The sequence below is a fragment of the Monodon monoceros genome, unplaced genomic scaffold, assembly GCF_005190385.1.
Source record: "Monodon monoceros isolate NGI ecotype Baffin Bay Population unplaced genomic scaffold, NGI_Narwhal_1 Super_Scaffold_22, whole genome shotgun sequence".
Taxonomy (NCBI): domain Eukaryota; kingdom Metazoa; phylum Chordata; class Mammalia; order Artiodactyla; family Monodontidae; genus Monodon; species Monodon monoceros.
The window spans coordinates 2,047,242-2,062,548 of NW_021703779.1; the positions used below are offsets into that span (position 1 = coordinate 2,047,242).

At 47.7% G+C, this 15,307-nt stretch overlaps 1 protein-coding gene across 1 annotated transcript; it reads right to left on the reverse strand.

Moving 5' to 3' along the window:
• Window positions 1-1,820: 1,820 nt before the first annotated feature.
• On the reverse strand, window positions 1,821-10,931 carry LOC114905565 (cytochrome c-type heme lyase). The gene is made up of 7 exons (XM_029239864.1): window positions 10,805-10,931; window positions 9,874-10,008; window positions 6,628-6,779; window positions 5,658-5,806; window positions 4,821-4,940; window positions 2,709-2,795; window positions 1,821-2,094 (listed from the first exon to the last, which is right to left on the reverse strand). The coding sequence occupies exons 2-7, from the start codon at window positions 9,974-9,976 to the stop codon at window positions 1,896-1,898; spliced, it is 810 nt and encodes a 269-aa protein (XP_029095697.1). The 5' UTR covers window positions 9,977-10,008; window positions 10,805-10,931; the 3' UTR covers window positions 1,821-1,895.
• Between the last annotated feature and the right edge of the window lie 4,376 nt (window positions 10,932-15,307).

The following is a 15,307-nucleotide window of genomic DNA, read 5'->3' on the forward strand; positions in this document are numbered from 1 at the left end:
ACTAGTCATCTCCCTCACGTTTTCTTTATCCACTAGGCATACTGCTGCATTTTAACCTGCGGCCCCAGTTTAAACCCTCCCCTCGTTTGCTAATGCTTAGCCTTAGATGCAGTAGTTTGTTCTGATTCTGAAGAGTCTACGACTGAAGACTTAGTTTAAAACCCTGGAGAATATCCAAACTGATTTCAAGTTATAAATGAAATCTCCTATCAGAGCAGAGAAGTATTGATCCCTGGATACAATCAAGTATAATTTGGACACCAAGCAGCTCTTATATCCAGGGTTCTAGTCTTCTCTCGGAGTGGAGTAATGGTGTACAAACGTGATCTTGTCATCGGGTTCACCTGACAGTTTACTTTAGAGGTGGTTTTTCTCGAGAAATACTAGAACCCTATAAAAGGGGTGATTCCCTGCCTGCGGCTCAATTTTCAGTTTCCAGTTACAACACGTGGTTTCTCATAATAATGCCTTAACCTATGCTTACTCAGTGACACTTAGGACCAAAACACATGCCAACAGTAATTATTTTCCTCAGATTAGAAATATTTCATCTGTCTGATGAAGTAAGTGTAAAGTTACTCTTAAAAGATTTTCAAAACCTGTTAACTATCAGCTTTATTTTCTTTGAAAACACACAAGTATTGTGAAATGCAGAAGAGTTTAGGGTTGCTGGATTTTTAAAACTCCACACAAAAGAGACACAACAAATGAAATTCATACCAAATGAATCACTCCAAACTGCTAAGTCCATCTACTAATTTAACACTACAGCACTCAAATGAAAGGAGTTAATATTATTAACACTTTTTAAAAAAACCCAAAACAACAACCAACAGTCATCTGTAACATGCTGCTATAAGTTGAACAACCAGTGTATGGATTACTGGTATAAAGAATTTCAATGGCAAACTTAGAGCTCCCTTAAAAAAACAAATCTGAACGGAGACAGTGAGTTGGTGCAACCATTCTACATCTGGGAAGAACATTCTCCTTGTGAATTCTAACAACAGTGGACAAAATACAATCGTGTTTTAGAGTGGGACTGTCCCCAGCACTGCGACTTCAGCCAGACCTTCATGGTTCAGATGAGGCCAAGCAGAGAAAGGCTTCAGGCAGGGGAAGGAATGGGACTCAAGGGTGGGATTAAGTTGTCAAATGCCAGTACAGTGAGGCCCGCTTGCGGGGGGGCAGAGTTACATATCAGAACAATTGGAATTAAAACAAAAATATTTAAAAAGTTAAAACACATACTCCAATGCACGTGCATCATCAAGTCATGGGGGAGCTGAAATTATTCTAGATCAAGGTCCAGTGTGAAAAATTCACATAAGCGAAAATTTGTAGAGCCGAGACACACCTCAGTTTGGCTGAGCGCATTTCCAGTGTGTGACTGCATTTCCTTCAGGGGTCACTACTATATTGCAGGGACTTTAGAAATGTTGGTGACTTTTTAAAAAGCGTTAACAGAACACTTTTAATTGAAACACTGGACCAGGTCAGAGCTCCTGAGCATCCCATGGGCTTTCAGATCTACGTGTCAGTATTTAAGAGAAAACAGGAGGGAAAAAGCAGCTCTCTTCATATTTTAAGCAAAGGTCTTTCTCGGAGGTTGTTCAGACTTTTCTAGATTCAATACACAGGCAATGCTACAGGGAGTGCTTCCCACTTCCGTAAACGGGAAGAAAACTTAAAATGATGCAGTATCAACTGCAAGGTGGAAACAGAGCTCAGAAGAGCACGTGCAGAGCGCCCTCTGCTAAGTGACATGTAAGGTGTGACGACCCCCTTGACACTTCCATTATATCAGGAGTGCAATTCAGTTTGGGGAAAGTAGTTTAATGTATTGCTCAGAAAAAAAAATAGTTTATATATTCCCATGTCTGACAAAGCAGTGGTTAGGAAGTCCAGCGCCACCAGGAGACCTTCACCCGGTCCCACACGGCCGAGAGCGAATCCAGAGCCGGCCGGACGTCCAAGATGGTGAACTGGTAGTCGTGGTTGACCTCGCCACCATCGTAGTAGTCAATGACGTATCTGACTTCTGTCCCGCAACGGTTGACGATCCAGTCGTGCCTGTCAAAAGGCAGCTCGTACCTGGAATGAAAACATGGCGGCGGGGGTTAAAACGCTGGTGGGGTGTTCAGCTCGGGTTTAGGCGGTGAGCAAGGCGGTGAGGCCGCGCCTGGGGAGGCCTGCTCTCGGAGTCCACGTCTAAGGGGAGGTGAGACTCGGAGGTCAGAGCAGTCCACAGCGCTGAAGGCAGGTGGGGCTGGAGGGCCGGAGGAGCCCCGATCAGAGGACAGCTTATCTGCTGCAAGGGAATAAGGTCAACGGCGGGAAAGACGCCCAGGCCTGGGAGGTCAGCTGAGGTCCTGCAGAAATGCGGGTGTGAGCTGCAAACCCGACTACAAGAGGAGCACTGACTGCACAGGCGGACAGAGATGGAGCGTGGGAGGAGAGAGGGGACAGCTGCGAGAACACAGAAGATGACTTGGTTCAATCCTGTAAGAATTAGACAGGAAGCAACCCGCGGCACCTAAGCAATCTGCCCGCCAGCGGCCGCCTTGAGGGAGCACAGGGCTACAGCTGAACGCTGATGACGTTCTGGAAGCCGGCACCACAGTTCTTCCACTGTCTGGTTTTGCTGCCAAGAGAAAGCAGACCCTGACCTGAGGAACAGAAAAGAACATTTCTGCACTGACACTCACCCCATCCAGGAACGAATTCTTGCCCTTGGTGAATACTCTTTCGCTTTCCCTCCAAACCGGATCAGTGATGGACCACAAGGACACTCCCTAGAAATCCCCAAGGAAGAAAAGTCTATTAAAATATTTTCTTTCCCTTGAAAAATAGGGTGTTGCAGTTTCTCAATAATACACATTTTTCTGTAGGCATTTTACATAATATCACATTTACAGAGAAAGGTAACTTCGAAAGAATTCAAAGAAATATCCCTATTCGTTAAAAATTCTGTGCTTTACTTCTGGATCAAGTACGTTTTACTCCCCCCCTTTCCCTCCATACATCTGCACTGCTCTTGGCAGGAGTGAGGAAACAGGGCCTTTCCACATGGGGTGGGGGTATACTCTCAGGAAGAAAAGTGTGAGGCATCGGGCATCACGCTTCGCTTTCACGAAGAGCAGCTGGGGTTTTTTCAGATGAATATACGAAAATCCTATACTCTTCTCTCATTTGAAACCAATGAACAGCCTTCGTGAGGAAAGAAAAATGCTGGCTGATTCCCTAGGAACTAATGTAATAGTGTTGGAACCATCTCTTTAAGTAACTGTATACAAGCTGACGGAGGGCAAGGTTCTGCCTAGACAGTCCACTCAGCCTCTGGGCAGACCCTGGGCTTGGACGTCCTAGGTGCCCGCCGGCCCGCGCCCCGGCACTGGGGGGCTCACAGTAGGCCTAGCACGAGGCACACAGCAGTGTCCCCTGTGGAGGGAGTGGGAACTCCCGGAGGCCACCTGTCTTGGCAGCTGCTGTCATTGTTGAGACAGGCTTCGGCCTGGACGGGTCTCTCTAATGAACTGGGAGGGAGCAAAGCACCCCGAGTGTGGCGGCCCCCAGGCGAGGACTGGCCGAGCTCCTTCCCTTCTCGGCTTTAAGGACAGCACGCTTTCAGCACGAGTCGCTGCAGACGCTCGGAGCCCCCGTCACGAGCCAGCCAGGAGGGTGACGCCTGCCCGCCCCGGGGAACTGAGGGGAAGCGTGGCCCAGTGACAGCCAGGGGGTGACGAATGAACTGCAGAGTCCAAGCATGAAAAAACAAACAGAGCACCTTAAAAATCATTAAGTGGATTTTACCCAAGAAATTAATCACTCGCATTTTGCCATGAATTAAAAATATTAGCCACCGACCATGATAAAAATCTGGCTCCGTGGAGACTCCACCCCCCGCCCCACGCTTCTCCAGGGGGAGCCCTCAAACCGCCATCATTCTGGAAATGCTAAGTTTGGGCCTCACCCCAGACTGACTGAATCACAAACCCTAGGGGTGAGGCCCAGCGCTCGGTATTTGAACAAACCCTCAGGTGATGCTGATGCAAGCTGAGGCATGAGGACCGCGGCTCTGAACAGACTGATGGCCCATCGCCACTAGCTCACAACTGCATTTGGTTAGTCTCCCTGAGAAAAAGGGCCATGTGCAAAGATGCCTCGTGATGTCTGCTCCTAATGGGGATTCAATAAACGCTGCTGAGTGAACAAACAAAACTGTTTTTCCCAGCTCCCTTTGGGCAGAGAGCATTTTAGAATCTCCCAACCCCCATGCTCTGCTTGCAGTGGACTCTGACACTCCTGTTGAGAGCTGCAGTCTACGGCCCCTCCCCTTGAATCTGGGCAGGCGGTCATCAAAGGAGAGGCAGCTTCCCTGCCGCTTTCTGGAACTCTAGCTCTGGGAACCCAGCCACCACGGTGTGAAGAAGCCAAAGCAGCCACATTTAGAGGCCATGGGCAGGTGTCCCGGCCGACAGCTGGTATCACTTACCAGAGGATTCCAGCCCACGGCTGTCAAAGCCACCCCTGACCACTGAGTCTTGGTGGCTGAGACCCCATGCATCAGGGAGCAGAGACGAGCCATCCCTGCTCTGTCCTTTCTGTACTTGGGACTCAACGAACCCACGAGCATAATTAACTAGTTGCCATTTCACATGGCTGAGCGGGGTGTTCTGGAACAGGCCTACTACCTAAAATGTTGTATCAGAATAGCACACTGTCTGAATAAAATGCTTGTCTATTTCTTTTCATAGAAAGTGGCAATGACATTAGGAAGATGCTGGAAGGATGTTTTTTAAGACTTCAAACAGACTTACGCAGCGTGAAGGGCTTCCCACTTCAAAATTTCCTTCCAGGCCTGCTCATTGTTCTGGTTGTGAATTCTAATGATATTATACATGTCTTCCTGACTAATATCCTCATCCTTCCATGTCCACCTAGGAAAGAACATTTTGGTAAAACTTGACAAATATTACTGAGAATGCCATGTATTCATCGAGTCACCAAAAATCAGATTTACCCAAATATCAAGGATCCATCTATTTTTAAGGTGACACTTTTTCAATTAGCATCACGGATTCCCTACCTTTCCCAAGTATTTTATATAGTAGTGTTACCTTTTTTTTTTTTTAACTATTACTAGCTATGATGGGTGAATTTTACGATGAGATTAACATTTAAATGGGCAGAGAGTGCCCAGATCTAATAGCTGAAGGCTGAAACAGAACAAAGAGGCTGAGCCTCTGCCAGTAAAAGGGAATTCCTTCTGCCTGCCTGCTTTCCAACAGGGACATCGGTTTTTTTCCTGCCTTAGGACTTGAACTGAAACATCGGCCCTCCTGTGTCTCCAGCCTGCTGAGCAGATTGTAGGACTTCTCAGCCTTCATGACTGTGAGTCAATTCCTTATCACAAATCTCTCTATATGTACAGAAAGACATACACATCCTGTTAGGTCTGTCTCTCTGGAGAATCCTAACACATTGGCCTTGCACTTATATTCTGATGAGTCTGAAAAATCAGTTATTATAAACATTTACTGTACGTCTGGGGGATTAACAACCTCTTTCACGTTTAATTCATCTAAGAATTAAACGTGAAGGAGGTTAGATTCACGAGCAAATTTATACCCTCAGTAATGTGCTTACTCACTCACCCTTTCCTTAACATCGCATTCCAGAACATCTGCTCGGAAGGATAAACCCACTTTTTATCTGAATCTGCCCTCGGAATAGACGACTCCTGTCTCACAGTAGACAGTGCAAACGGCTGATCGGGGGCCGGCGTCTGATTAGGTGGTGGCATCTGAATAAAATAAGTGGGTTTTTTAAAAAAAGGTTAGAGATATAAAGTTGAAACAATATAATTAACTACTTTCTAGAAAGCAAGGCATCACGAACACAGCACAGGTTCCCTATTAGACCAGCGACATCAGAGTTGCAGACTCTCAGGTCATCTGGCTGGTTTTCCTCGTTGTTTTGAGTTCTCATAAATGCTAACTGCACGCTGTACTTAAAAATTTGGTCTCTTTCTCCTCAAGGATTAAAAAGTAAAAACTAATACCATGATGGGCAGGAACTGCTACAAACTCCTGGAAAAGAGAAGGTGGGGCTATGTATATACATGTGTGTTTGTATGTGTGTATTTATAGACAGACAGATAGCAGAATACCACTGCTTTCTCGATGGCATTCCACTGCTGGCTGCCACGTGACACTGCACCACCCTTGTCACTGCCGTACAGGCTGGCACCCAGGTGTGCCTTAAGAGGCGCCCCAATCTTGCAGCGTGCCTACGAGGTTTCCCCAGACCACGAACACCTCTCCGAATTCTAGCTGTGCTCCTAACTGAATTTCCTGCCCTCCTAAAACTCTATCCCAAAAGGCAATGTCCTCTGGCCTGGCTTATTCCTGGTCAGCCCACTCTGGAGCTTCGGGATGGCCCTTTGCTTTCTCAGGTGCTCTCTGAAACTACACTTAGTGACACATTCTAGATTTTCACTGTGGATGGAATATCAGACTTCTTTGTTTTAAAAGGACAGAAGAATCAATCCTAGCAGTTTGTCCTGGGGTCTGTAAAAGCATCTCTGCATAAAAACTTTAGGAAGAGGGGCCGGGCGCGGATTACCAGGTTAGAAGGATCTAGGTTCTCCTTATTCTCAGCCATCGCGCCAGTGACGGGACACTGCACGTACTCGTACGCGCGTTCTTGGTGCGCAGGCACAGAGTCCGTTTTGCTCCCACAGGTTGGGTCAGATGGCTCGGCACTCACTGCACCGCCTGAAATAGTTGAAGGGTAAAAACAGTGTCACCACAAAGGCAGGACATCTGCCTCTCTCATCCTGGGCCCAAAGAGATGAATGTTTGACTAGTGACCCACAGCACAGGCAAAGCCAGGTTGCTGCTCTTCACAGCTGCCAAGAGTTAAGCTAGTCAACATTCTAACATCCTAAAGACCAGCAAAAGGTTCGATAAATTTACTTTCCCCTTGAAAGAGAAAGGGGTACCCATTGGCTTACTGTGTCATTCCCCTAGTAAAAATAAACCCCAAAGCCTCAGCATTTGCAAGAGAAGCTACTGCCCACACCAGGGTTTTAGTAAGGGGTGGAAGGTAGCTGCTGTGAGCTGCTACGGAGGAACCTCCGTGGGGCCGGGGGCCACATGTGACTGGGTCTCCCTGACTTTCTGTTTCCAAATTCCAGACAAGATCCAACCCCAACCGGGACACAGGAGGCCAGGCTTTCATTACTGAGGCCTTCTCTCAGGGACTGGGGACAGGAGATAAAAAATGAGCAGAGGAGCCTTCAGAAAGGCTACTGGAGAAGAGAATGCCACTCTGCTTGTGCGTTGCTCCAGGACTAAAACAGGGCACAGAAAATTAGCACTTGGCCGAGGTTCTATTCCCTGTCAGCAGATAGCAAGTTTATCAAGCAAGGGCACACATGAAAGAAAACGTTCCACAATCCACGTAGGATCCAGATGCCACTTAAGAGGAAAGCTCTGCACCTGCAAGAACAGCAGCGGGCAGGGTAGTGAGTGCCCAAGGATCCTGGGTACTGATGGAAGCGAGTGTGCGGACCCGGAAGGCAGTGTAGACTCAGGAGGTGGGGGGCAGGCATTGGGAGAGCTACGGCCCAGGAAGACAGCGCTTGTGTAAAGGAACCCTTATCTTAAGCGGCAGCAGTTGGCACCAGGAATACACTGAATGCTGGGTGCCCTACGCGAAAAAAGACGTTTCCTTTCACTTCCTTTCCTCTGCTTCTCCTCCCAGACCCTCATTCCCTAGGACCCTGTACAGCTGTCTCCTGAGGGGTAGAGGGAGACTTGTTCCATCTCCTCTCCTCGCCACCATTCCAAGTGCCAACCTTCTCTGGGTCACTGGTCCCAGCTGGGTGTTGCAGAGAAAATCCTGTTTACATTTTTCATATTATATAACCACTAGCCCCTTCGATCTCCTACAGATACCTACATTCTTTCCTAATGCAAATTCAGCTGACGGCTCTCCTGGATACACAGCGAATGAAATCAAACCGTACACAGGGCTCTGTGATTTCCTGGGGATGCTCAGAGCAGGCACACACCTGTTTCGTCCAAGTCTGCCTCCATTCTTTCCTGTATGAAGAAACCCCAGAAGAGCACTGGACTGGTCCTTATCCAAGGTCCCAGAATTTTCGCTGGCTTTGCCATTTACTAGCTGTGTGACTTGAAAGTTTCCTTAAGTATAAAACGGGGGGAAAACCTACCATGCAGGATTATGAGGATGAGAATGTAAACTCCACTAGGCAAAGGATTTTTGTCTGTTTCGGACACTGCTGTTCTCTCAGTGCAAAAACAAACACACAGAACCCATCAGTGCCTGGCACAGAGTGGGCAGGGAGCAAATCCTTGCTGACTGACGGAGGGAATGAACAGCTATAACTGTTATATAACAGCTGTAAAAGCTATAACTGTTATAACAAGGGAGTGTCAGCACTCAGTAAGCATGCAACACTGCTTCCTGCCCTCACGTCTTGAAACAAGAAGTCACACGTCAGGTGAATTCAGGCCATACTTTTACACGGACAATCTAAAGCGGAAGGTGGACCGATTAAAAATGAAAGCATTGCCATTCTCCCCTTTGCACTTAAAAAATGAACAGCAAGTCCATCATACAATGACTTTTTTTTTTTTTTGATGTGGACCATTTTTTTTTTTTTCTTGCTGTACGCGGGCCTCTCACTGCTGCGGCCTCTCCCGCCGCGCAGCACAGGCTCCGGACGCGCAGGCCCAGTGGCCACGGCCCATGGGCCCAGCCGCTCCGCGGCACACGGGACCCTCCCGGACCGGGGCACGAACCCGCGTCCCCCGCATCGGCAGGCGGACTCCCAACTACTGCGCCACCAGGGAAGCCCGATGTGGGCCATTTTTAAAGTCTTTATTGAATTTGTTACAATATTGCTTCTGTTTTATGTTTTGGTTTTTTTTTTTTTTTTTTTTGCAGTATGCGGGCCTCTCACTGTTGTGGCCTCTCCCGCCGCGGAGCACAGGCTCCGGACGCGCAGGCTCAGCGGCCATGGCTCACGGGCGCAGCCGCTCCGCGGCACGTGGGATCCTCCCGGACCGGGACACGAACCCATGTCCCCTGCGTCGGCAGCCGGACTCTCAACCACTGCGCCACCAGGGAAGCCCTACGTTTTGGTTTTTTGGCCGTGAGGCATGTGGGATCTTAGCTCCCCGACCAGGGATCAAACCCGCACCCCCTGCATTGGAAGGCGAAGTCTTAACCACTGGGACTGCCAGGGAAGTCCCGGCAGTGCCTTACTTTTACACAGAGAGTACTCCAACGGATGGAGGAGTAAAGCTGTCTTGGTAAAGAAAGACAGCGAGATCTAGACCAAGGTTTCTCAGCCTGGGCACTCTTGACATTTGGGGCCTCTGTTTTAAGGGCTGCACTGTGCATTGCAGGATGTTTAGCAGAACTCCTGGCTTCTACTCATTAGACGCACCCTCTTATCTCAGTTATGACAAAGCAAAAATGCCTCCAGGCGTTGCCAGGTGTCCTGCGGGGTGAGGGGGGGAGAACCGCTGAAGTAGACAATGGCAAACTCTGGGGGTGGGGGCTGATGTATGGGAAGAATCCCTACACTCTCATGCACTATCTCCATCATCACACCAGCCCTGTGAAATAGCATTATTATATCCTCAGCTTACGGAGGATGGGCAGAGACTTAGAGAAGTAACTTGTCTACAGTCACATACTTGTAAGTAACAACCTAAGGAGTGAACCCAGGTCGCCTCACTCCCAGGCCTAGGAGCCTCACCAGCATGCTGTACTGTCTCCTGAGGATTCTTTTGAGAATTCTCGTTTTTATTTCCTAGACAAATGGTAGATTACCTTTCATTTTCCCTTCATGCAGTGGGCATCCCGAAGGCGGGGCTGCTGTCTGATGATCTGACGTCTGAACTGCAACAGCAGGGGTAGATACAGACAAACCCATGGTTGGAATCGCAGTGTTGAATCCAAGCAATTCTAAATTCACAGGTGCCAGAGCAAAGAGATAGATTAATGCTGATGCCTGGGCTCCAACTACTCCCTTAGTGTTTTTTGTTTTTGTTTTTTTTTTCCCCCGCTACGCGAGCCTCTCACTGTTGTGGCCTCTCCCGTTGCGGAGCACAGGCTCCGGACGCGCAGGCTCAGCGGCCATGGCTCACGGGCCCAGCCGCTCCCCGGCATGTGGGATCTTCCCGGACCGGGGCACGAACCCGCGTCCCCTGCATCGGCAGGCGGACTCTCAACGACTACGCCACCAAGGAAGCCCCCTTAGTGTTCTTAATCTGGCCAACGCTTGTTTCTTCTCCTCGTCATCCTTATGGAAATGTGCTGGGCAGGGACGCCACTTCGCCCTCGAAGTGGAGCTTTAGCATATCACCCATTTTGGGAAATACTAGTGTGAAATCTACACCACCTTTGGGGACACGTTTCTAAGGGTGTGCGGATTTTGGCGGTGACGTGAGGAGGTCCCTGAGAAGTCATGTCACAGCGAGGGGGTGTAGGCCCGGGGTTGGGGAGAAGGGGGTTCTAGGTGGTGATCCGATGGGAGAAAGGAAGCCCACTGAGTCCAGATTAGACCCCCGGCCCTGGAGCTCAGCGAGGGTCTGGGAGCCTGGGAAGGGTATGGCGTAGAAAAAAAGATTAGAGGAAGGAAGGAAAGGACAGTAGAGGGCAAGGCGCGGCCAGAGTCTTCCTGGCACGGTCCCCGCGCGTGCTACCGTCGAATCCCAGGATCTCAGACCCCCACGGCCTCAGCCAGCCCGCCCCTCCGCACCTGACTCCGGTCCCGGGCTGCCGGCCCCGCCTCTAACCGCCAACTCCGGCGCGGAGTGGCAGCGACCCGCCGGCACCACCTTCCCCTCGCTCGGTCACCGCTGGTTGCCCCGGTCACCGCAGGCTCTCTCGCGCGCCGCTACTTCCTCTTCCGAAGGCGGAACTTCCGGGAGCGTGGAAGGCGGGCACGCGGGCTGAAAGGGAAGGGCTTCCGTCAATCACGGAGGAGCAGGCCCCGCCCTCTCCCTCCTCGGCCTATAAGTGCGAGTGTCCCTCCCCGGCTCCGCCCCTCCTGGCCAGAGCGGGCAGAGAGAAGCTTCGGCTGGCCCAGAGAGTTACCGTAGAGTGACGCTCTCTGCTGTAGCTGCTTTAGGCTGCGGAGGCGTTGCTTTGGAAGAGTTCGTTTTAAAATTTCTATCTTTTAAATTGTATCCCGTCAGTTTTAATTATAGTAATGACTCAAGAAACATCAGTAGGTGTGCAGAACTGTGGCCGACTCTGGAGATCTAAAAATGAACAAAACAAGGTCCCGGCTCCCCAGGTCTTCTTAACTGGGTGTGTGGATTTGAAGGTTTGTATTTTCACTTGCCTGTAACAGAAATTTAGGATTTTTTTTCCTTCAGGAAGGCAGGCAACAAATCCTAGTAGTGTTAGCTGTATGTGGCACTGATAGCACTCACAGAGAAATAATGTCACATATGATTGTTATTTCTGTCTCAAAATACTATTCATCACTACTTTGAAATTAAAGTAAGTTTATCTTGTTTTTTAAAGTGTTAATAAGAAGCATATGTCTTTCTGTATCACCGTAGTGGATCTGTGAAGTCTCTTTCCAGGAATTGCCCTCTGCCTAAGAGAACTGCTTCAAGCAAAATCACATTCCCTCTCTGGGGACAGGCTGCTGCCTCTGAGTCGTCTCTGCAAGGGTACCAAAGCCCAGGCCCCTAGCCTCAAGCGCGACAACTCAGAAGGGCCATCCCAGCTTCAGAGCTGCTCCTAGGGTCAGCTGAGGCCTCCACTGTGACTGCATCACAGTTCGATTTCTCCTTTTGCCCTGTCTTTCTATCACTCTCTCGAAGCTGTTCATGACAACCTTTTTTTTTTAAGATGTTGGGGGTAGGAGTTTATTAATTAATTAATTTATTTTTGCTGTGTTGGGTCTTCGTTTCTGTGCGAGGGCTTTCTCTAATTGTGGCAGGCGGGGGCCACTCTTCATCGCGGTGCGCGGGCCTCTCACTGTCACGGCCTCTCTTGTTGCGGAGCACAGGCTCCAGACGCGCAGGCTCAGTAGTTGTGGCTCACGGGCCTAGTTGCTCCGCGGCATGTGGGATCCTCCCAGACCAGGGCTCGAACCCGTGTTCCCTGCATTAGCAGGCAGAGTCTCAACCACTGCGCCACCAGGGAAGCCCCGTGAGAACATTTGTATGCACAAATCTTGTGGAGTCTCAGCCTTTTTAATAAGTGTAATTGTTATTTAGGTTTGGTGAGGCCGACAGATTGGGAAAGAACTGCCATTAAAAAGGTAGTTTATTATACTCACAGATCCCAAGAGATGGAGGACACACCACACTGTGGGGTGCCACACGTGGAGGCGCTGGGGTTGATCACGAGGCAGGGGGAGAGAGGGGGACTGTGGGCATGAGCCTTTATTATGGTTTCCATAAGAAGGGATGGGCAAAGCAGGGCAAGCACGTTTAGAATTGGCTAAATGGAATAATTTCAGCAGGCTCTGGAGCATAGGGGCTGTCCCCAGTTGTTTGGTACCTGGCCCTGGGGTGATAAGGGCAGGTGGATAGTGGCCCCGAGTGTGAGATCCCAGAAAGGGAGGTGATTGGGGGTTGTGAGCGTAGATGCTGAAGTCGGGGAACTGACCAGCCTCTAGCCAGAGCGTCAAAACTGGATCAAGACAGCATTAAAAAAACTCTATTACATTGGTGTATATTTCCTGGGGGAACCTAGCCTAATCTGTTTTTTAAAATATGTTGATAACTATACTTCAACATACAGTAGACCCTAGAACAACACGGGCTTGAACTGCACATGTCCACTTATATGCAGGGTTGTTTGTTTGTTTGTTTTCCCCCAGTAAATGCTACAGTACTACACCATCTGGGATTGGTTGAACCGCGGATATGGAGGGTTGCCAATGGACGTGAGCTTCTTCGAATTTGGGGATCCGTGGTGGGTTCTGGAGCCAGGCCCCCTCGGATACCGAGGAGCGACTGTAATTGGTTTCTTTTGTAATTTCTTGTATTTTATTTTATGCATGTAAAAATATCATTCTGAGAAGATACAGACTTCACCAGATTCCAAAGGGTCACATGGCACCAAAAGGGCAAAAGCCTTTGGTAATTGAAGAGACAGGCATGCAAACAAGTAACAATACTTACATGTCAGTATATGTATGTGCAGACTACTCCTGGCGAAAAAGGAAGAAGTGACTACTGTGAGGATGATGTGCAGGAAGTGGGTGGAAAGGAAAGTGTAAGTAACAAGAATGCTTTATAGAGAAGGAGCTGCTAACGTCGGGTGTTACAGGAAGAGTGGTAGGTGGGTGAGAAGACTGGCAGGACACCTTCGACCCCAATTTCCACTCTCTGAATTGTTTTGTCTTGTTTGTCCCTCCACATTCCAGGTAACACGCTAACACCAACATGCACACACAAACACATTCCTCCCGTCTGCCAATAGTTATCAACAATTTTGGGTAAATCACGGTTTAGTATTTATGTTATTATGACTCTAAAAATATTCGTAATGACCAGTGATGAAATTTTTTCTTGTGTAACTTTTCCACTAGAATTTAATACTTGCCTTGTTTTTCCCCTTTGTCTAGTTTTAAATGATTACCCGTCAGCATTGTAAATCTCCTCTCAATGCATTCAAATATATCAACTACTCTATATGTTGCCTTTTTTGGGTTTTTTTTCCCTTGGGTCCTCACTCTTGAATAAACACCTCACCTCTGCCACTGCTCAGTTCTAGACTGTTTGGAAATGACTTCTGCCCATTGTCTTCCTGGGACTTGCTGTCAACCTTTTCCTGTCCTGTGCTGGATCTCTGGTTCTTGGATACCATGTATTCTTCTTTGCATTGTTTTGGGAGCACATCAGTTTTTGAGGTCTGGAAAATCAAAAAATGTCTGTGTTTTACCCTCCCACTTGACTGCTAGCTTGGATATATAATTCTAGGTTTAGAGACATTTCTTTCAGAACTGTTAAGTGATTGCTTCATTGTCTTCTAGTTCCCACTGTTGGTGTTGAGAAATCAGATGTCATTTCTTTTTTTTCTTTCTCAATATTTTTAACATCGTCTCTTTCTTCCAGTGGCCTGAAAAGATGTGCCTTGATATAGACCTCTTTGCTTTCACTGGCTTGGCACCTGAAGGGACCATTCATTCTGGATACTCATATCCTTCATGTTAGGGTTATTATCTGATATTATTAATTTTCTTAATAACTTGCTCCCCTCCGCTTTCTTCATTCTCTCTTTTAAGTAACTTCTGTTACTCATATGTCGGATTCCCAGACTGGCAGTCTCATTTTCTCTCATTTTCTATCAGTTTTTCATTTTGTTTTATTTTTTAGGATATTAAAAAATTTCCCATCCATTTTATTAGGTTTATTTCTGCTCATGTATGAAATTTCCAAGACATGTATGTATTTATTTTTATGTATGTGTATGTGTGCATTTGTGTGTGTGTATATGTGTGCGAGTATGTGAGTGTATGTGTACACGCACATATACGAGGCAGTGTATGCGGGTTTGCCAATCCATGGTAATGTGATATGAACTGCTGCTGTCAGACCCAGGGTTTAGCGGAGAGAAAAAATTGAATCTCTTTTAGAGTTACAAACAGAATTTATGACTGGTCCTGGTAAAATTAGTCTCCTTTCCAAACCTGCAATTACTTACGTTTACAGTGTTGCTTTTGTTCTCAGAGCTCTCACAATTCCTCATCCCTTGCACAATTCTCCTTTCCCATAATTCCATTTCTCCTATAATTCCCCATCTCTTCCACAGTTCTCCATTCTCTCTCACAATTCTCTGTTCTCTGATAATATTCTGACCTCTTTCACAATTCCCCCATTTCTTCCCCAGTTCCCTCCCCCCCACAATTCTGGTTTTTTCTCACAGTTCCCTGTGTCTCCCACATTTCTGTGTTCTTTCCCAGAATTCCCCATGCCTTCCACAATTCTTTATTCTTTCCCTCAATTCCCTGTCTCACTCGCAATTCTCTTTTCCCACAATTCTCTGCTTCTGTCATAATTCCTTTCCCACAGTTTTTGTGGTGGAGGGGTTGTTTTAATTGTTTTCTTAATTGAGATATAGTTGATGTATGTTATATTAGTTTCAGGTGTACAACATAATGATTTGATATATGTATATACTGGGAAATGATCACCACAATAAGTCTAGTTAAGATCCATGCCACACTTAGTTACAAAATTTTGTCTTGTGATGAGAAATTTTAAGATCTACTCAACTAGTGACTTTCAAATAT

Coding starts and splice junctions, on each gene's coding strand:
- LOC114905565 (XM_029239864.1), bottom strand. CDS start 9,976: ATGGGTTTGTCTGTATCTACCCCTGCTGTTGCAGTTCAGACGTCAGAT. Junction 6,780..9,873: donor GCATGAAGGGAAAATGAAAG/GTAATCTACCAT, acceptor CAACTATTTCAG/GCGGTGCAGTGAGTGCCGAG. Junction 2,095..2,708: donor AGAATTCGTTCCTGGATGGG/GTGAGTGTCAGT, acceptor TTTTCATTCCAG/GTACGAGCTGCCTTTTGACA.